The following is a 23340-nucleotide window of genomic DNA, read 5'->3' as shown; positions in this document are numbered from 1 at the left end:
GTCAGTAATTACTCACCTTCTGAAGTGCTGTCATCTGCATCCAGCGTCGGGACCCGGACTCCAGCAGCATCGGTGAGTATGTAGTGTTTGTGCATGAGTGTGTGTGTGACCCCCGGTGTATGTGCGTCCCCCCAGTGTCAGTGTGGCCCCCCAAAATGGGTGCTGGGAGAACTACATCTCCCAGCAGCCCTTGTCCCTCCCACCAGCCCCTGGAGCCTCCCAGCAGCCCCAGGGACTCCCAGCAGCCCCCTCTCCAGTGAGAAGATAGAGGGGAGGCCACCAGGAGCCGCAGAGACCACCTGAGACCCCCAGGCAGGTAAGTGCAGATTTAATTTTTTTTATTTTTATGCGGCGCAGGGTTTTCAGAGCTGAAAACCCTGGGACCACTTATTTTTAATACCACGGGTATCGGGAGCGTAATCCAAAATTGGGCGCAAGGTTTTTTCCTCGCTAAACCACGCGCCCAAATTAATATGCCCCTATGTGTGTCACTGAGTGGGTGATTTTGGGAGAGGGGAAGGGGGCTGTGTTTTCACCAGGTGGATGTAACATGCCAACAATGTGATCTCACATGCACCCCATGTAGCATGACTACACCCCCTTTTTGTGAACGTTCTGTTCCAAATTTGAATCCATAAATGTTGAGGGGTACAGTAGGCATCCCTGCACTTCACAACAGTGATGTAAACTGTTCAGTAAACCGCACGGCAATAATAAGTGATGAAGCGGAGTGAGGACTGATGGTAGATTTGTATTTTTCTTAGTACAGTACACTTAGGTCTAAATTTGCTTTTTGCTTTTCATTTTCTTATACTCTATTTAGATTTATTTAATATGCTTAAACAATCTACATGTGACCTTCTCGTTTACACTGGTTGATTCTAAAAGCCAATATCTTGAACATTTATTTTTCCGATACATAATTCATAGGGAGCAGGTAATGAACTTTACTCTTACTGTACTACCTACATCATTTCTATTTTTACCACATCTAAAATTATCTACTTTTACCACTTTGAATACACCAATGCTTTTCCATAGGCAAAAATAATCATGTCAGCACCTGCCACATCTGATACAATTCCCAGTACCTGTTACCTGGACTATAAAAATCCAGCACCACTCATGTATTTATCCACCACCTGCTCAAGATGTTGAGACTCCTTGTGCTCGCTGCTCTGGTCCTCTGTGGTAAGCTCCATTTTATTGTATATTTGGCATATGTTACATTGTAGCATGTACAGTATATTAACTTGAGACTGGCCATACAGTGTTGGGTTAGACTAGAGCATGAAGGGAACACTGGTAAAATGCAGTCATAAGCTGAGTACACACTAGACAATATTTTGGAAGATTTGTCGTTTTGAGGCAAACCAGAACGACAAACCGCCCACATCATCCAGTATGTATGCACTATTGCGCGCTCCTGTGTGTCTTTCATTGCATCTTCAGATCTGCCTGCAGCTCCGGTGGCCAACACCATGCTTCTTGATGTGGTGTGGGAAAGATATATTGCGCGGTCGTACACTAGATCGAGCCAATGTGAATGGACCACACGATATACTGTGCCATTGCATCTGCCATCGCTGGGTACACACATCGGCTAGTGCGTACCCGGCTATTGCTTTGGCCAGACACCAGCGGAGGTGCAGTTAACCAACAGAGAAGAGTTTAGAGCCTCTAGAGCAGTGATTCCCAACCTCGGTCCTCAAGGCACACTAACAGTCCTGGTTTTTGTGATATCCATGATTGCGCACAGATGGTTAAATCAAAATAGCTGAGGTACTAATTAAGTCACTTGTGCTCAAGTATGGCTATCCCTAAAACCTGGACTGTTAGTGTGCCTTGAGGACCATGGTTTAGAACCCCTGCTCTAGAGGGAGCCTTTTCAGCTGAAGGATGACATGATTAGAGCCATAGAGACTGATTCTGAGTCGTACCCAGACGCGGCTTGAGCTTCGTCTTTTGCTGCACCTGCGTCTTATGAAAATGCCGCGGCTGCTGTCTTTCAAACTGAGACGCTAAATTGTAGCACCTTGTGCTTGTGCCTGTGCATCTAAATCCATCTCTAAATCCATCACCTATGGCAGGTGCAATTTCTACATATGAACATGGACTCCTGTTTGAGCAGCTTTGCGTCTGTGGCTGTTAGCGACAAACCAGCATCTGCCTAACCGCTCCACTGTTACTGCCCAGGTACCCCCACTAAAATCCACACTATTTGTTCCAAAATCGTTCTGCGTCTCCATGCAGTAACATTCGTGACGCATAGGCAGTATGGCTCAGACCCTAATAACATCATCCAACTACATGAACATTGACATTGTGTAAGCGTGCGACTCAGAATCAGGCCTATAGTGTAGTACAGTAGTTCACAACTCCATTCCTCAAACAGGTCATATCTTATACAGTAGTTACTGTATTTCTAGTTCTAAATCGCATGTTAATTGCCACAATTGGTCTACTAAATACAAATAAATAAAATTCCCCACCTAAATGTAAGTGTAGCAAGAGGCCTTTATAAGCACTTCCGCAGTGCCTGCTGAGTTTGCACATTATCACATCGGCCATACTGTTCTGAGACGATGTATAAAGAAACCAGAAGACCAGCTCAAGAGAGTCCAGGGAGAAAGCACAAGCGGATCGGTTTGTTACCTGCTGACATGATCACTAGACGGTCACACAGAAAGAGAATCACCCCAAAAATAGTCTCCAGGCCTGATCACAACGCACTTTCAGCTTAGGTGGATCTGTACCTGCAAATACATTGACCTAATGTTTGGTGACATCACAGTGAGTATGGGGGTAAGATAATAAAAACAAAATGCAAACCTTTTTCTAGACGCTATAACAATGTTATAGGCCTTATACGTATAAAATCAATGTTTGTTATCAATATACAGTACTTAGGGAAAAGGTTTTTCTGTCATTTTACTATATTGTGATAATATCAAGTTAGGGGTGTCCTCTCCTGGGGTAGATGGGCACTTCCAAACACACAGCAGCCAGGAAACAGCACACTAGTCCAGAGTTTCCAGAAATAAGCCAAAGCTAGTTTATTGTGCCGAAAAAGAAAAACATAAAATACAATCCTAACCCGTCTGGGCTCTAACTAAACACAGAAATTCCCTCTCTCATCAGTGGTAGGACCTAATGGCCCTACCACAAACATAGGCATATGCACAGTACTCACAGTCATAAATCACAATGGGCCCCATTTATCAATGAAGGTAAACACCAGCAGCATTTTTCATTTAGTATCACTGTGATACAAATAAAAAATCCATTGGTATTTACCAATACTTACCCCTTCGGCGAGGTCCAGCAAAGTCCTCCTTGCCTGTAAGGTCCTCCACCGGGCTGCTGGCAGCCTTTACGCTGCCAGAGATGGAGGTCTTGTGTAATGCTCATGCTCTATGGTCCGTCTGCGCATGTGCATGACCCAGGGACCCGGAAACCGGAAAGGCAGCGCCGGGTCCCTATTGCCGTCAGTAGGGACTGCATCGCCCTCACCATCTAAAGATGGTGAGAACAATGCTGGGACAAACAGTGGTAATCTTAGATTACCACTGTTTGTTAAATCCAGAAAGTATGACATACAGAAACCCCTTTAGCGAGCGCTAAAGGGGTTATGATTCGTTGATAAATGGGGGCCAATATCTCTTAACCAGCCTGCTCTCTCTCGCCCCGGGTAGTGAGACACTGAGTAAAACCCCTGAAACACTTTTATCAGCCTCTTACAGGTGCAAGTGCTATTTAGCCTGTTCTCAGGTTGAAGACCTGAAGAATCAAAATGGGCCTAATGGATGGAGCTCTCACTATCCATCCATAACCCCAGGAACCCCCTATGCGGCTTTTGCTAAAGCCCAAACACTATCAAGTATATTTTGCAATCACAGACATTTTCCTGGGGTTTTTAATAAATATAGGTCAGAAACCTGGGACAAATATATCTCCAGTGTCTGACCTTACCAGTGCTTTTGTCACAATATATATATAAATTATTTTAGGTCTGTCTCATCTCTTCAATGTGCGGGTAGTGGAAGCCTGGGCATGCTCCAAAATAGCTCCCACTGCAAGAAAGATGGGACAGAACAGAGAGCAGGGCAGTCTAACCTGTGATTAGGGGCCTGAGACCAGGGCTGGAATTTGCATGCAATCGCAGGAAGTGGGTATGCAGTTGCAAGGAAAGTACAGGAAGGGCGTGTTCTGATAATTTATCCTCAAGTTAAGACAAAAATGGATGACAAAAAGTCTCAAACGCAGCCTCCTGAAGGGGCCTGACTTGCGTCATTTCTAATCCTGCAATAAGTGTAAGGTGGATAGTGTTTCCTGCAAAGAGCAAATGATCACTGCATCCAATTTGTCACAAATGTGAACACACCCATTTATTCAAATTAGAGGTGTGCGCAGAACCCCATGTTTTGGTTTTGATTTTGCCAAAATCACTCTCAAAGGTTTTGGTTTTGCCAAAACCAACTTCAAGTGTTTTGGTTTTGGATCTGAAGTTCTTAAAAATTGCTAAGAACAGCTAAAATCATGTAATTTGGGTATGCCTTGTTTCTACAGTATTATTGACTACAATAACATTAATTTCCAGTAATTTCCAGTCAGTTTTGACCACCTCACAGCTCACAATATTATTTTCAATTTTCATCTACTGTATATTGGCCAAAGGCTGCAGCGAGCTGACTGTCTAAACTAGGAGACAGAGCAGCGGCACAAACATATGGCAGTTTGTACTGTAACTAGAGATGAGCGGGTTCGGATTTCCACGCCGAGTTCAGATTTTTCCCGGCAAAAAACGGGACTCAGAAAGAGGCAAAATGTCATCTTTCATGTACAAACATCATCATTCCTGGACAAAAGTCCAGGAATGATGATGTTTGTCCATGAAAAATTACGTTTTGCCTCTTTCTGAGTCCCGTTTTTTTCCGGGAAAATCTGAACTCGGTGTGAAAATCCGAACTAATCCGGACACGCTCATCTCTAACTGTAACACATCTTGGAAACGTAGTGGCACTGCAGTGGTAGACAAGATGGCAGTTTAATATAAACCAATGTTTCCCAAACTCATTCCTCAGGGAGCACTAACAATGCATGTTTTCTGTGTATCCTCACAGGATCGCAGATGAAATAATTAGCTCCACCTATGGACCTTTTAAAATGTGTCAGCCAGTAATGAATACACCTGTGCACCAACTAGGGGGGAAAGGAAACCATGCACTGTTACTGAGGAATGAGTTTGGGAAACACTGAAATAAATTATACGATTATATAGAATGTTTTCATTAATCAAGAACTAGATCAGAGGCCAGCATGGGTTAATGGAGGTGGAGTACTGTTTAGTGAAAGCCAGGTAAAGCATTTATTGTTTGTTGATTAATTGATTAGTGTTGATAATTTAACTATTAAAAAGTGAATCAGATAAATAGAAAATAAAGCATTACCAAAAAAAACAAGAATACAAAATCCCAATGAGGTTGACTGATTGACTGATTACAGATTATAACTAAATAAAGTAATAAATTGAACAAACCATTAAAAAATAACAATCCAAATGAGATTGATTGATTGATTGATTAGTATTAATAATTTAACTATAAAAGTTAATTGGAGAAATGGAAAAGAAAACACTACCAAAAACAAGCATCCAAAATCCCAATTAGATTAATTCCTCAGGATGTAAGGCAGAGAAACAGCCCAGTCAAACTGAATAATTAATTATTAATTATATGATTTGATACTAGTCTGTATCTGCTGAGAATCCGCAGAAAATGGGGTCTGTATACCTGGATAAGAAACTGGTGGTGGATGGCATTGCAAAATACAAATGAACACCCCAGTAAAATACAATAATATACAGTACACTGTCTGTCAAACACACACAATCTTGGCAAATCCCATAATGAAAAGTGGAGCATAATGGATTTGTCCTTGTGCCTTCCCGACCCACCCATATGTTGTATATTAAAAAAGACATGCAAAGTTTAACAAACCAAGCACTTCAACGACAGGAGCTGCCACTTTTGTGGCTGAATTGCTTGGTTTATTTGGGCCCCCACAAATTCCACACCTTCTACCTCCACTCTCCTGTGTGAAATGGTGCCAGATCATGAAGGAGGGACTTTTATATGGAATCCAAAACATGCGAGATCTGACACCGAGAAGATGACGTTTTGCCTCCTACTGAAATCCGTAGTTGGCCGTAGGACCTGAACCGGGATTTGGATACACTCGTTACTCCTTCCAAGGAAACCGAACCACTCATCTCTAATTCAAATACATGAAAAAATAACGTTGCTTAAAAAGAGACTCCTTTCACGGAAAGGAACCCTTGTTTTTCAGAAATATAGATGATTCATGTACAATTGGGGAAGGGGAACCTGTAAATATATATTTATATGTTGCAATAGAAGTTTTTTTTTTTAATCTTTGCATCTGCTTCGCAAAGCAATTTAGATGGTCAAAGCCACTTGGGTACTTATTAGCTGCACAGACCGGCCATTAAGTTCAATACAGTATCTTTACACTGTGTGCTCTGATATTTAGAATGTTCTGCACTGTCAGTGAAGCCAATCGCAATCCAGTTTAATCTCAGCTAGGTATGACAAGGGCAGGAATTCACAGCTCAGGGTTTGCAATTAAGGGCCTTATTCAATGAGTCGCTAAAAGTGCCTACTCGAAAACTCCATAGGCAAAAACTGGCAAAAAAGTTTCTCCAGCAAAAAGCAGAATAAAAGAAGTGCAAAATCCATATTTTGGGGTACAAATGTGGGGACTTGGTTCAGAACCTTTTGGATACCCCCTCCCCCCTAATGACTAATTAGGCAAAAAAAATTATAAAAATTATCTCAATTCACCCCAAAAAAGACATGACATTTTTGGGTCGAAAATGAAAAAAGTGTTGGAAAATGGAAAAAATAGGTGGGGGGCCTTGTACTTTGGGGGGGGCTATATGGTTGAAACAGGTGTTTTGGGGATTGCACGAGGCTGCAGCAGGTGTATTTTTGAGATTTTTTAAATCTTCATTTTAGAGACATGAAAATATACTAGTACCCATTTTCAGGTACCCCAATTATAACCTCAGTGCTTATTTTTCAGAAAAAACATTGCTTTCTATCATTTTTCCACATATGCAAATATGCATAGAACAGCCCTTTGCAACAAAATAAGTTCACTAAATACCTTTATTAGGGCTATTACTACTATTCTATATTGATTCCCAGGGTCATTGAAGCTTTTTATGGGGTACATACTGATTTCCCCCCAAAAAGAGGTCCTTTTCGCTAGTTTCGCTTTGGAGAACAGTCGCCTATCCTCATTCTCTCCTGCTTTACAATTGAATAGGGCAAATTCAATCCGCTTTTCGCCAGATGACACTTTTCGTGACTAATTGAATGCAGCCCTAAGTTTTAAACTGACTCTGAATAAGGACCCAAAAGAATGTTTCCTGTAAAAATCACCAAACTGTGAAAAGTAATCATGAAGAGGGAAAGCACTCCAAGAACCTGAATCCTCCAGCACAGATCCATTAAACAATAGTGAAACCAAAGAAAGAAGCAGATACCTGCACGCTTCAGCAAAGGCTACACAGAACCTGCATATATTTTGTTTTTACATATGTTGTTTTGCACCAGAGGATAACTCCTTTCTCTGTTTTTACTATGGCATTAATGGGTGTAACCATCCAATCATAAAGTGGTTTTATTTTTAGTTGTTTTTTTGTTTTTTTAGAAAGTACTTTTTAACAATGTTTTTAAGGTATAATTTACTGCATGTCCTGACTGTCAAGAGACATTATTGGTCATGATAGTTTAATATGCAAATATTTTAACTGCGAAAGGTTGATCAAGTGTACTCTTACTGCTGGAAATCATTGGAATAGGAGTGCAAGTAAAGAGATAAACATGCCTATATATATATATATATATATATATATATATATATATATATATATATGTGTTTGTTTAAATAAAATATGCATTTGGTGATAGACAATTATAAAGTACCAGTCCTGAATGTCCAGTTCTAGCATGTGATTACACTTTCCTTCTTTTCCCATAGGACACTGCTCTGAACCTCGTTACTTAGAAGACATTTCAAGAGTGGTAGGAGGCACAGACTCCTCACCTAACGCATGGCCATGGCAGGTTAGTGGTGTGATCTTGAAAAACAATTACTGTGCAAAGTTCAAATACACTGAATGTATAAAAGCATAATTCCAATTATACATTAAGTAGATTAGAGTCTAAGGCTGGGTACACATCAGAACGATGTGTATCTCAGGTAACCGGACGCCCGATGAAGGATGTACACACTGTACGATCCGGTATACAGCCGTGCGATATACCCTTCCATCTTGCAATTACCTTCTTGCAGTCATCATCGATGTCACATCGTCACAGATGGGACAACGTCGCTGATGACACACATGAACATAGGATTAAGGGCGATATGGACAACATATCGTTTCTGATCCACGTCGGAATGATATAGCATCCAATATATCGCCTAATGTGTACAATTGACTGGAATAACTCAAACAAATTATCCATCAATGCGTATAACAGTATGTTTCTGATTTTACAGCAGGCATTTTCAGGAAGCAGTGCTACAGTATTTCACATATCAGGAATTATTCAAGAAATGCATAGTATCCAGCATTATAATTTAAATAATTTTTGAGTGGAATTAGAAATTAAACAAACAAATAAACAAACTATTGAAGTAAATATAGATTTTCTTAATGTATATGGGCCTATCCATTGAGTTCGGTACACATTATGCAATCTTTCTTATGAAATATTGCTCCCGGAATGATATATCTCATGCAATGAACGACGCCTTGCTGCTAAATGCAGCATGGAACAATATATTGTGCGGTAATACACCCGATCGTGTAGTGTGTACAGCCATCGCGATATATCATTCCATTGCATTGTGCTGGGTACACACATCTTATAGTGTGACTGTGTACCCAGCTTTGGGTGTTATAGTTCCAATTAGACCAGTTCTTCCAGACAACCGCATTTTGACAGACCATGTACTTGCTGAAAAAACTTATCCATATTGCTTTAGAACCCATGCTTTTATTTTGTTGAAACAATGTTGCTGTACTCTGCTCTACTCAGCAGATCATCTTATAATCAATTTTGCAACGTGCATCAAAAATATGTGGACGTCACCTTTAACAGCTGCTAGAAAATGTTACCAGTTAACTCCAAATTTTTGGCTATTTCCAACAGAACATCATAAAGCAATGGAAATTGTAATACTTATATAGGGGATGGGTACGGGATGCCAGCGCTCGGGATCTTGGCGGTCAAAATCCTGACACAAGCATCCCGTCAGGGGTAGGGTACCGACACCTGTCGGTAGGTATTCTAAACCCTTTCCTTCCTTTTCCTTCCTCCCCGCACCCTAAACTTAACCCTCCTCCTCTAGTGCCTAATTCTAACCTTCCCCCTAGTGTATAACCCTAACCCCTAACCCTCCCCCTAACTCTGCTACTTACCTTCGGGATGCCAGCTCCGTGATTCTGACAGGTGTCGGGATTTCGACGCTGGTATTCTAAGCACCGGCATCCCCTTTGCCGGGATATTGCCGGGATATTGACCGGATCCCTCATATAGAGCAAAGCATTTGATAGTGCATAATATAGGAAACTATACACAGATCACTATATTAGCTAGCGATAATATTGTTGTGCTATAGTTTTCTTGATCATGCACCAAACTAAAGGACACGTTCAGTGACAAATTAATTTTCATTCACCAGCCCTACTCTCCTAACTAGCACAGCTAGCTAACTAGAAAAGCTAATAGGTCTGTGTCAATTCCTCACACAGACGCTGATGTGACAGAAGTGGTGGTTACAAAACAATACAGTGCTGTCAGCAAAGTAGAGAGATCACCTAGATCAGCCTGAGGGCATTATTCAGAGATGGACGCTAATGTGGCTGCGATTTCTTTCAGATTTGCAACTGCGATAAGAAGTCTCAGCCTTCCCCTTGTGTAATTGGGATTGCCGGATATTACAAACCCTGAGATGCCCACTTTAAATGTTCATGGACAGTGGAAATCATACTTGCCTACTTTTGAAAAGCATTTCAGGGAGACTGTAAAAGCGACACCTATGAGCGCATGTTACAGTGGGCGTGTATTGCTACATCTGAGGGGCGTGTCATAAATTGACTTACATCCAAATGTAAATGAGCCCCAAAGCAGTTAGTAAAATCTACACTGATACTTCTCTGAAAATACATGTACAGTAGCCATAGGGATCATTGTGCCTTATAACCAATGCAGGGAAAAGATACTAATGATCCCATTTGAATGTATATATCTGGTTTTTTTTTAATATAACAGCTTCATAATGGGGGTAAGGTGTAATCAGGGAGATTACTAGGCTCTTCAGGGAGTCAGGGAGATTACTACTATTTCAAGGAGTTTCCCTGACAATGAGTGGGAATTGGCAAGTATGGTGGAAATCCACCGCTCAATTGGAACACTCCACTATCAGCGCACTACCGCAATGACTCCAATGCAGCCATGTTCACAAACATGTCGGTGACACTCCCGTAACACACCCATGAGACAGCCTTTTTTTGTGTTCACTTGAGCCCACCTCCCAGACACTTGTTCACTTGAGCCCACCTCCCAGACACCACCCAGACACCACCCAGGAACGCCATCTGAAGATGGCGTTACCCATTGGGACGAAGCTTAGTACATGCGGAAATGCAGTAAAACCCCCGAAAATGACATTTTCGTCGGTTTTACTGCATTTTTCAGTTTAGTACATCCTTCCTATAGTCTTTTAACTATAATAAAAATAATAATAATAATGAAAACCCCACATAATTATATGAAGGACATTGACATTTAACAGACACATATAGACCGGAATGGGTATGAAGTGCCGGCGGCTGACTAGTTCATATCCCGACGCCGGCAGCACGAAGGGAGAAGATCCCGATAGGGCAGGTAAGTACCCTATCCCTACCCCTCTCCCTCCCCTAACCCTCCCTTAGTGGTGCCTAAACCTAACCTCCCCCCAGGGGTGCCTAACCCTCCCCCCTAGGCGTGCCTAACCCTAACCCCCCCCCCAAAAACCTAACCTGTGGCTAACGCTAAGGGTGCCCCGGACTTACTTTGTTCGGGCTGGCATCCTTCGGCGTTCTGGCATTGGGATTAAGATAGGCGGCAGTATTTCAACGCCTATCTTAAGTCCCTTGTCGGGAGTTACTTCTCGGGATTGAGACCGGCGGCATCGCGGCCGCCAGTCTCATAACTACATCCCTTATAGAACATGGTTATTATTTTTTTATTAAATATGTATTAACATTTAAATAGTAAGTAGGGGATACAGTAGAAATTTGAATAAGTGAGTATGTTCCAGAAGGACCATATACTGTACAAAAAAACGTAATTGTGTGCAAGCATTAGACACATACAATGCATGATAAAATCAGACGATATACTAATGAAGTGTAGAAAAGCACACCGAACATTAAGTAAATGTAGGCAGTGTGAAGGGTGGTAACAAGTGTGTGGACAAGAAATTCATTTGAATACTACTGTAGATGACTGATATTCCTTAGCCACCTCCAGGCTATAAACAGACCAAAGCTTCCACTTGGCAGCTATCAGAATGGGATCCAATCAGAATGTCGACAGGTTCTGAATGTTGACAAGAAAAATGTTGACATTCACAAATATCAACATGTTCATAATGTCGACATTTAACATGTCGACAACAGAATGCAATCACACTGCGCAGATACAAAGCCATCACAGACCGAGGGACGGGACGTCAGCATTTGGGGTTGGTGACAGAGGAGTGGTCTGAGAAATGCAGGCGTGCCTGTCTGTTTGAATGCCATTGCATAAGCGTGCATAAATTAGCCACTGTGACAGCATATGCAGCTTGTTTACTCACTGCGTGCGATGAGGTTAGCAATTTCTCAGTAAGGTCAGACCTGTTGTAATTGTGTGTGAGGGATCGATGTTACTTGATGTTCCCGATGTATCACATGACTGCAGGGTATTACGGATGTGAGACAGCGGTTGTGGGTTGTGCGACAGCTTTGCAATTGCATTCATTAGCATATTTTTACAATTGTGCCCAGTGCTCGAAGTGGGAATTTAGAGGTGGGGGCATGGAGTTTGAATCCCCCCCCCTTAACCCCTGCTTCCATATCACCCCATTGTACTTCCCAACCCCCACACTTCTCCCTGTCTGCTCCCCTCTCTCACACCCTGCCCTTCTCACTAAGTGAATCCCTCTCTCTTTCACCCCCCCTACAATACTAACTGCCTGCTTCCATCTGTCTGCCCTCTCTCACACCCTTCCGTCTCTCTAATTGCATCTGACCTGCGCTGCTGGAATGGAGCCGGCGGGAGCATAGGGTCTTCTTGGTTGCTGGCTGCTGCAGTAGTGCACTCCAGTTTACACTAAACTGGCGCCCCTGCGAGCCAATGAGAAGCTGCCACTTGGCAGCTTCTCATTGGCTGACGGCCAGCGAGCTCTGTGATTGGCTGGCGGCCAGCGAGCTCCGTGATTGGCTGGTGACCAGTGTGTGCCACTGACTGTTGTTTACTACAGTGCAGCTGGGACCCGATGCTCTGTCCCGGATGCATGCCAGCGCCTCCGCCGCCGCCGATCATGATGTGTCCCCTGCGGGACACATCTCTACACATTGCAGTCGCTGTTCCAGAGCTGGGATCCCATACTGGATCCCAGCGCTGGTACATTATCTTCTGTGGCTAAAATGAAGTGGGGCTGGGAAGTGGCGGTATGTCATATCGCCCCTCTTCGACCACTGATTGTGCCATGATACCACTCATAAACAGATAGGAGAACATTTTCAAAACTGTTGTTTTTTTATGTAACTAACCCGTGCTCTGTAAAATATAGCCATTTGTTTTAATGAAAAAATACAATTTACATATAGTATTCTTGAAAGAAAATGCGCCCAAAAATCAGAAAACTGTCATTTTCGGAATTTGGACGCATTATCCATATGTACCAAGCTCCGGAAAGCAATACATTTCCGAAGCTTCGACTTGGTGGGCAAGGTCATCTTTAGATGGCATTCACCAATAGAAGCCTATGGGCTTCTTATCGCATTCTGCACTAAGAGTGATCCAATTGGATCTCTATCAGTGTCCCCTGCATCATTCTGCGCATGAGCAAAAGGACGCCAGAGGGACTTCAGGGCCATACACCCGGAAGTCCATCTATCGCAAAGTACAGCTCTTATTTGGAGAGCAGTCCTTTGCGATTGTAATGACATTTTTATTAACGCTGGTATGTACCCAATAAGTGGATGCACAGTATTCCCCGCCCTATGGCAGATAAATGTAACATTATAGGTAAAGCATCATCTAGTCATTTTATAGATTATTTTGTCACCTTACACTGATTTTCTATCTCCAGATATCTCTCCAGTATCTCTCTGGCGGCAGCTGGTTCCACACCTGTGGTGGTTCTCTGATCCGTGCTGACCGTGTGATGACTGCTGCTCACTGCGTGGACAGGTAACACTTAGTAATACAAGTGAATTTGGAAAAAGGGCCTAGTTGACAGCATTTATAAATAGATGAGTGTACATTGATTTGGGTGCAGGGTGTCGGCAGTATAATATCAATAAACCACCCCACTGGTTAAGAATCTGGGCTGTTATTATCTCAGGGAATATGCTGGTGTATATAATAAAATAACTCACATCAACCTGTACACACATATATCCAACAGTCATAGCCAGGGAGTAGGTAGGCTGAGTAAATGTAACTAGAGATGATAGAACAGTGATGGGAGAACATGAAGTCCAGAGAATGGGAGAAGATATCCACTAGAAGACACCAAACAAGGAAGTAAGAGGAGTTTAAAGTTTCAGTGTCAGTAGGTTTGTCAATCGGGATGTAGAATACCCTAAGAATGAGATTGGGTACGTCAGTGGATAGGAAATGAAAGAACCAGCTACAAAGTAGCAAAGGATTTGGAGACTGGATCTGATGGGCAATACATTACTGTGATGCAGACCAGAGAGAAGACACAAATGAAGAAAGATGAAGAGGAGGCAGTGGTGCAGAGCCTTTTCTGTCATACTTAGACTCCAGAATTTTGACTATTAAAATGATAAGTAAAATGTAAAGACAATATTATAAATATCTTCTTTGTACTATTCTAATCACTTTTATAGTGGAAACTCTGGAGTATAAAGTGTATGGCAGGTGAGGCACTGCCACCCCTGTCTACCTTTTCCGCGTATCCCTGATCAAAACACAGCAAATTCCCAGCACTATATAGTGCTGTACCTTTGTATAATGCCCACATGAACCACATGAACATATACAGTATATTCATATATGTATCTGTAAATCTGGCTCTGATACTAGCCAGTGCCTCCCCAGCCATTTACCTCACCGCACCGCAGAGGAGGCATTGTAGGCCACTTGGTCAATGAGTGTGGGTGATAGAGAGACCAATATAAGAATAGGGCTGCAGGGGAAGCAATATCAGAGGCTGGACTGCTCCTATCTGTACACTTGATTTTATAGCTGTCATCATTATCAGAGCACAATTACAGCAGCCCTATAGTGCAAAAGATCATCTGAAAAAACGGCATATAAAGTGTGCACCCGACTCTGCATAGCCTACAGTGCTGCCAACATGTCCCCTCTGAACTTGGCATATTGCACAGGATGCACGACGCATCGCACTCGCAATGCAATGCATTCTGCCAGTCATTGTATGCATGACGATCCCTGCAAAGGACCGCTCTGTTGGTAAGAGCGGCCCTTTGCAATCGAGGGGCGCAGAAGGACACACGCGCCACAGGGACAGCACTCAGCGGAGAGAAGACCATAGGCTTCTATGGGTAACGCCATCAGAAAGATGGCGTTACCCAACGCATCCAAGTCCTGGAGTGCATTGCACTCTGGGACTTTGTGCATATGAGTAATGCGGTCAAACCCGCATTTTCGGGGTTTGACTGCATTTATCCCCTTGATGCATCCCACCCATTGTGAGAACGCTCAGTTACTCCTACTCACTCGCAAATTGAGATGCACCTGAGATTCACACAACTCTGCAGTCTGCATTACCCGTAGTTGCGCACGCTTGGTTACGGAGAATACGCAGTGTAAACACATGCATGACACACTCCGCAAACTGATTTGAATTCAACTCTCTATCACTAACAAAGTATCCTATTTAACTATTTACAATGCATAATAGACAACTACAGACTGTACATTTTGTAATATGTTACTGTTATGGAGAATGCACACAAGCACGGTCTTACCTTTCTCTTTAACAGGGATGTCTCCTTCCGTGTCGTACTTGGAGACCACAACCTTTATGAAGTTGAAGGCAATGAGCAGGTTATTGCTGTCTCCACCATCATAATACATGCCAACTGGAACTCCAACAGTGTAGCTGCTGGGTAAGACTTTATGTTATCACAATTATACATCTTGTCTTCTTCATAGGCTTTTTAAATATTTCTGTAGCAACATGATAAATAGCGATTAGCTACAGAACACGCAAAATGCACTTGTTTTTTTTATTTTATTTTTATTAAGTTATTTATATGTTTTGAGATACAACATTTTTCGACTTAGCTAAACTCAACACCCCATGGGGCATATTTATCATTACTTAATTTCAACAAAAATAGGTCTACTTTTGTAGAAATTTTAGTATCAGGGATATTCATCATAAAGGTAACGCAGGAGATATCACAGATATCTCCTGCTTTCCTTTCTCTCCCGATGTGGCCCGGCCACCCCATACACTAGTATGGGGACCTAAATTCACACGAGTATGGGCTCCTAAATTCACACTAGTATGGGGTAGAGATGAGCAGGTTCGGATCTCAGAGATCCGAACCCACCCGAATTTCGGGGATCCGGGGCGATCCGAGCGAAGCTTGGATCTCCCTGCCTGCCCTGGATCCCTCACCCGAGGCAAAACCTTGCAACCCCGCTGTCGGGTCGCAAGGTTTTGTATTGAGCGGGCTTAATGCTGATTGTCTGAGAGAGCCGTCTGTCACGGCTCTCAGCCAATCAGCGTTAAGCCCAGTGAAAATGCACACAGAAGAAAAAGAAGATGGCGCCCGCCATCCCCCGCCGCCTGACACTGCCGGCACTCCCCGCTGCCGACACCGCCGGCACCCCCACTGGCAGCATCCCTTGTTGCCGACACCACCACTGCCGGCACCCCTGCACTGCTGCCCCACGTATTGAGGACACCGTCAGCGACCCCCACACTGCCGACACTCCCACACTGAGGACACCACTGGCACCCCCGCTCTGCCGGCACTGCCGGCACCCTGCATTGAGAACACCCCTGCACTGCCGACACAGTCAGCAAACCTGCACTGAGGACACCGCCAGCAACTCCCGCACTGCTGACACAGCCAGAAAACCTGCACTAAAGACACCGCTGGTACCCCCGCACTGCTGACACAGCCAGCAAACCTGCACTAAAGACACCACTGGCACCCCCGCACTGCCGACGTCACCGGTACCCTTCACTGAGGACACTGCCAGCACCGCAGCACTGCCATTTCATTTACCGAGGACACCGTCAGCAACCCCGCTCTGCCGACACTGCTGTCACAGTAAGTGCACTATTGGTGTATCCAACCCACACTGTATAACACACTGTATCCATGTTGGAAATTAGAAGCTGAACTGCCACATGTTAGTGCCGCCCACTGTGTCACTTAGCTTTGTCAGCCAGCTAGCTGGATATAACCTTTTGGCCTTAACTAGATGAAGCAAATAATATTGTGAGGTGGTCAAAATTGATTGGAAAATTACTGGAAATAAATGTTATTGAGGTTAATTATACTGTAGGAACAAAAATAGGCCATTTTATGTGACTTTAACTGTTTTTATGATTTTTTAAGAAAAATCCAGATCCAAAACCAAAACACGAAAACAAAACCCGGAGGTGAGGTTTTGGCAAAACCAATCCAGATCCAAAACCAGCGGGAAATCCAGATCCAAAACCAAAACACGAGGATCGACGCACATCTCTAGTATGGGGACCTAAGTTCAAGAAGCTCCAAAAATACAATATCTTTGGAGCTTGACTGTGGGAGCATTCGCCATCTTCAGATGGCGTTTGCTCAAGCGCCTTCTACCCCTGTAACAGTGAAAAGTTTAATGGAGACAGCTGATTTTCAGATCAGTTGTCTCCGCACTGAAGCACTGATTAATTGCTCCGGCACTCGCCACGAGTATGAATGTTAATTATCAGGGGCCACCTGACACCCAATAATTAATATGATGAATAATCCAGGTTTATCTGCCACCTAAAGCAGTATATGTACCCTGCCTTCCTCATTAACACTCCTACCCTGTGACATTGGTCATATAGCAGGGCTTTAGCTCAGTGACTGTCTGACCCACCTCCTCCTAAGCACTGTACTACAGTAACTAAAATCATGACAGTTGGGATGTATTATCTCTTTGCTGCACAGGGATGATCCCACTTAGGGACTCCAAAAACAAAAGCATTCACTACCTCTGAGAAATATTCCAGCATTACACGGAATATTCTGTTACCACTGTGAGAGAAAATCAGAAGACCATCCCGACCATCGGGGCTTACGATGAGACCCTAGGGTAGGGTCTCACTTGTCGTAAGCCCCGGAGAGCTTCTGGGTTTGTCAGAGCCGGAAGCTCTCCACTGACATGGGAACGCCTCCGTTTGGGCTGCCACCCCCCGGCCCGCCTTCCAAACGGGGCGAGCTGTCAATCAACATCGACAGCTCGCCCCCTTTGGAAAGAGACCCGCTACGACCGGCGCTGTCGGTCGTAGCGGGTTTCACGCATGTGCACGAGGGAGCCGGCTCCCTCGTGCGCATGCGCACTGGCCAAACATCGAGGCGGCCGTGCAGTCGTAGACCGTACGGCTGCCTCTGAATTAAGCCCTAAGTCCAATCCAGAGCTGGCCTTCTGACCTTCAGGGACCTTAAAAATGTCCTGCATTTAAATAACACAAGTCCCCTGTCTCTCTCGTCAAATGATGCATAGTTCAACATGATACTGTACACAGGACACATAATACTGTACACAGGACACATGATACTGTACACAGGACACATGATATTGTACACAGTGACAGGACACATGATACTGTACACAGGACACATAATACTGTACACAGGACACATGATACTGTACAAAGTAACAGGACACATGATACTGTACACAGGACACATAATACTGTACACAGGACACATGATACTGTACACAGTAACAGGACACATGATGCTGTACACAGGAAACATAATACTGTACACAGGACCCAGGATACTGTACACAGGACACATGATATTGTACACAGTGACAGGACACATGATACTGGACACAGGACACATAATACTGTACACAGGACACATAATACTGTACACAGGACACATGATATTGTACACAGTGACAGGACACATGATACTGTACACAGGACACATAATACTGTACACATGATACTGTACAAAGTAACAGGACACATGATACTGTACACAGGACACATAATACTGTACACAGGACACATGATACTGTACACAGTAACAGGACACATGATGATGTACACAGGAAACATAATACTGTACACAGGACCCAGGATACTGTACACAGTGACAGGACACATGATACTGTACACAGGATGCTGTACACAGGACACATAATACTGCGCACAGGACACCTGGACACATGATACTGTACACAGGACACATGATACTGTACACAGTAACAGGACACATGATACTATACACAGGACACATGATACTGTACACAGGACACATGATACTGTACACAGGACACATAATACTGTACACAGGACACATGATACTGTACACAGTAACAGGACACATGATACTATACACAGGACACATGATACTGTACACAGGACACATGATACTGTACACAGGACACATGATAATGTATAAATCACATAATATATAGTAATAAGTAACTTTAATTGTACAAAATGTCATATGTTGATTAAGGTTTATTTTGAGATGCAAATGATGAGCACGACATTACCAGTGACTATTCATTAATGGCTATTTCTGCACACTGAATGATCCAATACACTGTGCTGGTCATAAGAACTGTCTTTTGATTTGAAAGTATCTTTAATGAGATTACTGTATATATTTAAAATTATGACTTATTATATTATTGTAAGGAGTGTCGAGAGGTGGGTGGGTACAAAGTACCTGGGCCCAGGTCTGCCTGGATGCCTGGTTGGCATAAACATACCTCCAAGGTGGCTTCAGTGACTCGCAGCTTCTGCAGATGGCCGGGGTATTTACAATTGGGTGAGACCAGCCCTAACACGTGGCCACACTACCACAGTACTGTTCTATGGATCACCCTGATAATTATACTATTATTTAGTAACAAAATACTTATTGAACACAGAATAAAGATCATTATTGAAGATCTATCAGGGGAATAATCTTGATTCTTATTGTATTCCTTGTATTCAGATTTGATATCGCCTTGCTCCATCTGGCTGCCAGCGCAACCTTGAACGACTTCGTGAAAGTGGGTGTCCTGCCCCCTGATGGCTCTGTACTTGCTAACAATTATGACTGCACTATCACAGGATGGGGAAGAACTTCCAGTAGGTTTTATTATTGTGATGGAATGTCCTAGCAAATAATACATTACCAGTGCCTGGCCCAGCCTGACAGCTCCTGTCAGTAAGAAAGAAAAAAAAAGACCAGTAAATATTCACCTCTATCTAACATTATATACTAATATACAACACAGATAAGCATAGAACAGTCCAATAATATTATTGAGGCACTACAAACTTACAGACCCATTTCTTACCTTCTCTTATTTTCATTGTCCTCTAGATGGCGCTGCTTCTTGGAGACACTATAAAGGCACACATCCACTAGCAGACCTCAAAAGGACTGCACGATTATGACATTGTGTCACATTGTGACATTATGACATGACAGTGTGCTGTGCCTAACAGGGGCGGCTCTAGACTGTTGTATTAGGAGGGGCGAGTTAATGATTAATTAGTGATCGGACAAACTGTGCTAGGGGGGACGATCGCTCCAAATGCCCCCCCCTGGATCCGCCACTGGTGCCTAAACTGAACAAGCAGTCGTTCAGTGTAGGCACATCAATCATCCCCTAACATGCTTAACCTGATGTTATCGTGAGGTTGTTCAGCATGTTTGGCAGATGATAGATGTCTAAAACAACCAGCGGGAGCACGCATCGCTGGTCATTTTAGACATTTTAATGAACGATTTGCAAACGATTAACGAACGATTGAATGATAACGATATCGTTATTGTTCAATCGCTCATTTTAACTTGCTAGGTTATAATAACCTAGCAATGTATCAGTAAAAATGGCTGCTTGTCAACATACTTTTACAGTGTAGTCACTAGTCAAGAATAATATTGACCATGCTAGTCATCCCTGGCCTCTTCAAAGTTCCCTTTAAGGATCAGGCATTTGCTTACTTGGCAAATACAATATTTGTATGCTGCTCTTGCACAGAGTGGTGACATTGCAGCTGTCCGGGGAAGGAAGAAAAATGGCGCTAGAAGTGCTAATAGTACTCTGCTATGAGACGAATAGACATATTAGGTGAAAGCCCTGGCTCTTTCACAGGCTCAGGAATCCACGATTGACCATTTATTACACGTAACCGCACTCTCTCTTAGTGCCCATTACCAATATCCTGAAATATTACTGAAATTGCTAAAAACCGCTGCTAGTGTATTACAATATATTGCATTACTCTTTTTTGCTTATAATATTGATCAAACCTACAGCTGCTAACATAATGTTGGTATTACTACTGTTGACATATTACTGACCTATAATACTAATAATGTGGGCTCATTATTAATTTCGAATTTTACTACCCATCATTAGTATCACTGTATGGATGGTAGCATAAATATTCGATCTGATCAGTTTATGGGGCAACATGATGCTGGCAATATGGCATTCTTACATAATGGAAGTATACAGACCCATAACCTCATATCAGCCCAAGATCGGTTCCCTTTTGCTAGCAAATATATATCATATTGTACATAACATTTGTTTTCATTCTATTCTACAGCCGGTGGAGCTCTACCAGACTTACTCCAGCAGGCCCCTCTTCCAGTGGTGGACCACGCAACTTGCTCTACTGGCGCATACTGGGGCACCACTGTCAAGACCTCCATGGTTTGTGCTGGTGGTAATGGAATCCAGGCTGGATGCAATGTAAGCATCATCATTTTTGCTGTTTCTTAGATTGTCATTTCATTATTTCCTCTGTTTTTTTTTATTCCTGTGTGTTTACTATGGAAAAAGTATTCCTAGCCCTTGTATGATATTCAAATATAATGATATTTGTTTTATCTGTCTTTGCTCCTCTGGTCTTTTATAAGAGAACCAATACTGCAATCAAGTGTGAGGCTCTGACAGAATGTAGTGTACACCATTGTTAAGCTGGGTACACACTAGACGATATGTTGTCTGATCCGGTGGAACGGATGACATATCATCCACATTGGGCATTGTATACCTGCTATGTTACTGACGATGCGCACTGCCATGTGTCGTCAGCGACCTGCATGCCGTTCCCGGCATCAGCAAGTGTGTACGCATTTGCCGATACCAGGACCCTCCGCACGGCACATCAGCTGGGTACACATCGTTAAGTGTGTACCTGGCATTAGACTAACAAAAATGTAAATACCTACTGCACTGATATTTCTAGAACTATGGTATTTTAATAAAACATAAAGTTCAATCAATATATTTTCTGCTGTTTACAAGCACCCCTATTACATTCTTTTATTGCTGCTTCTAGTACTGTAGGTTACCAGACCTACCTCAGCAGGGGCAGCTGTTACAGCAAGAAAATAAATATAAAGATACTACTTTAATATTTGGAAGCGCCCACTGTTTTTATCATTTGATTTATTTATAGAACTAATGGCTAAGGTTACAAGCACGGCTTGTAACCTTACTGGCCCCTTACTGTGTGGGCCCATTACACCATGGCAATTGTAGTCTAATAGGAAAAAATTTAAATAGTGTAGATTGAGTAAGGGATGTATACCCACCCTAAGTATTCCCTAGCATGGTGGGTAACATTCAGTTAGTAGCAAACAAAGCTTACATATAAATTTGACTTTTGTGTTTTGTAGGGAGATTCTGGTGGACCATTGAACTGTCCAGTTGATGGTGTGTTCGAGGTACATGGCATTGCTAGCTTCGTGTCTTCCCTTGGATGCAATGCTTTCCAAAAGCCCACAGTGTTCACGAGAGTTTCAGCTTACATCACCTGGATCAACAGCGTAAGTGGGGGTCTTTTTCATTAGTTTATTAAATATTACACACACACACACAATTATTATTTTTTCTGTTATATCAATTTTACAAAACAAGCTGAACAATAAATATATTTTTCTTTTTTCATATTTATTACTTTCTCTCCTACCGCTTTCACTTTCTTTCCATTATTTAAAATGTCTCCCTTTTCCCCATTCTTTCTTCTGTTCCTTCTGTTATATGGCTAGGTTGTGTACTAATACAAACTAGTCGGTAAGCTCTCACGAGCAGGGCCCTCCATCCTCTTGGTTCTTCTCACCCTGCACTATCCTTGTCTCAATTACTCCCACCCCACTAATAGTCAGCGACTCTGATCCTTTCTTTGCCTCCTTCCCAGGGCAGGGGGTCAGTGAGCGCTACTGTTACTGACTGTCACTCATTTCCTCCTATCTCACTCTTTTTGATATTTGCCCCTGTACTGCCAGTTTGAACTTTTTTATATTGTTTTGTTTGTTTTACTATTGTAATTATCCTAGTAAGGCGCTATGGACACTTGGTGGCGCCATATAAATAAAAGATAACAATAGTGGGTACAGTAATAGGGAAATGCAACACTACACCCTCCTACTTTTCCCATGATGCTCATATTCCAGAAAGATTATTCAGCAAAAAGGATATGTAAATTAACTTTGTTCTTCACAACTATAGTAAATTACATAGAACTCCATAATATTTGTGTTTATTTCTTTCAGAACATGTAAATGGATTATAAATGATTAAACAAAGACATCTGAAACCTATTTCGAATGGATTGTTTTAATATCAGTTTAATTATGCTTCTGTGGAAATCTAATTAAAGGACTATTTTTTCACATACATACTTTTATTGTAGTTATTTCTATTTATTGACAAAATCTAAAGGGTAGAAAAAAATGAAATGAAAGAATTAACAATTGAGAGAAATTCCTTTGTGTGCTACAGTATTGGCCCCACAGCCAAGAACGGGTCA

The 23340-nt window shown here is 42.6% G+C and overlaps 1 protein-coding gene across 1 annotated transcript; it reads left to right on the top strand.

Moving 5' to 3' along the window:
* The first annotated feature begins 1151 nt into the window (after window positions 1–1151).
* LOC148534684 (chymotrypsin-like elastase family member 1) lies at window positions 1152–23092 on the top strand. The gene is made up of 8 exons (XM_088465875.1): window positions 1152–1191; window positions 8068–8153; window positions 13444–13544; window positions 15329–15454; window positions 19517–19653; window positions 21130–21275; window positions 22208–22357; window positions 23084–23092. Exons 1-8 carry the CDS (start codon window positions 1152–1154, stop codon window positions 23090–23092), a joined length of 795 nt encoding a protein of 264 aa, XP_088322001.1.
* The last annotated feature ends 248 nt before the right edge of the window (window positions 23093–23340 follow it).

This window comes from Taudactylus pleione, unplaced genomic scaffold (genome assembly GCF_031769625.1).
Source record: "Taudactylus pleione unplaced genomic scaffold, aTauple2 ptg000065l, whole genome shotgun sequence".
Taxonomy (NCBI): Eukaryota; Metazoa; Chordata; class Amphibia; order Anura; family Myobatrachidae; genus Taudactylus; species Taudactylus pleione.
The sequence above is the reverse complement of the archived record's forward strand: the minus strand, read 5'-3'. Positions and strand labels throughout refer to the sequence as shown.

Bases quoted from the DNA above. Each gene is read 5' to 3' on its own strand.
- LOC148534684 (XM_088465875.1), top strand. From the start codon at position 1,152: ATGTTGAGACTCCTTGTGCTCGCTGCTCTGGTCCTCTGTG. The intron at 8,154-13,443 runs GTTAGTGGTGTG...TTCTATCTCCAG, and splicing joins CTAACGCATGGCCATGGCAG to ATATCTCTCCAGTATCTCTC. The intron at 21,276-22,207 runs GTAAGCATCATC...TGTGTTTTGTAG, and splicing joins GAATCCAGGCTGGATGCAAT to GGAGATTCTGGTGGACCATT.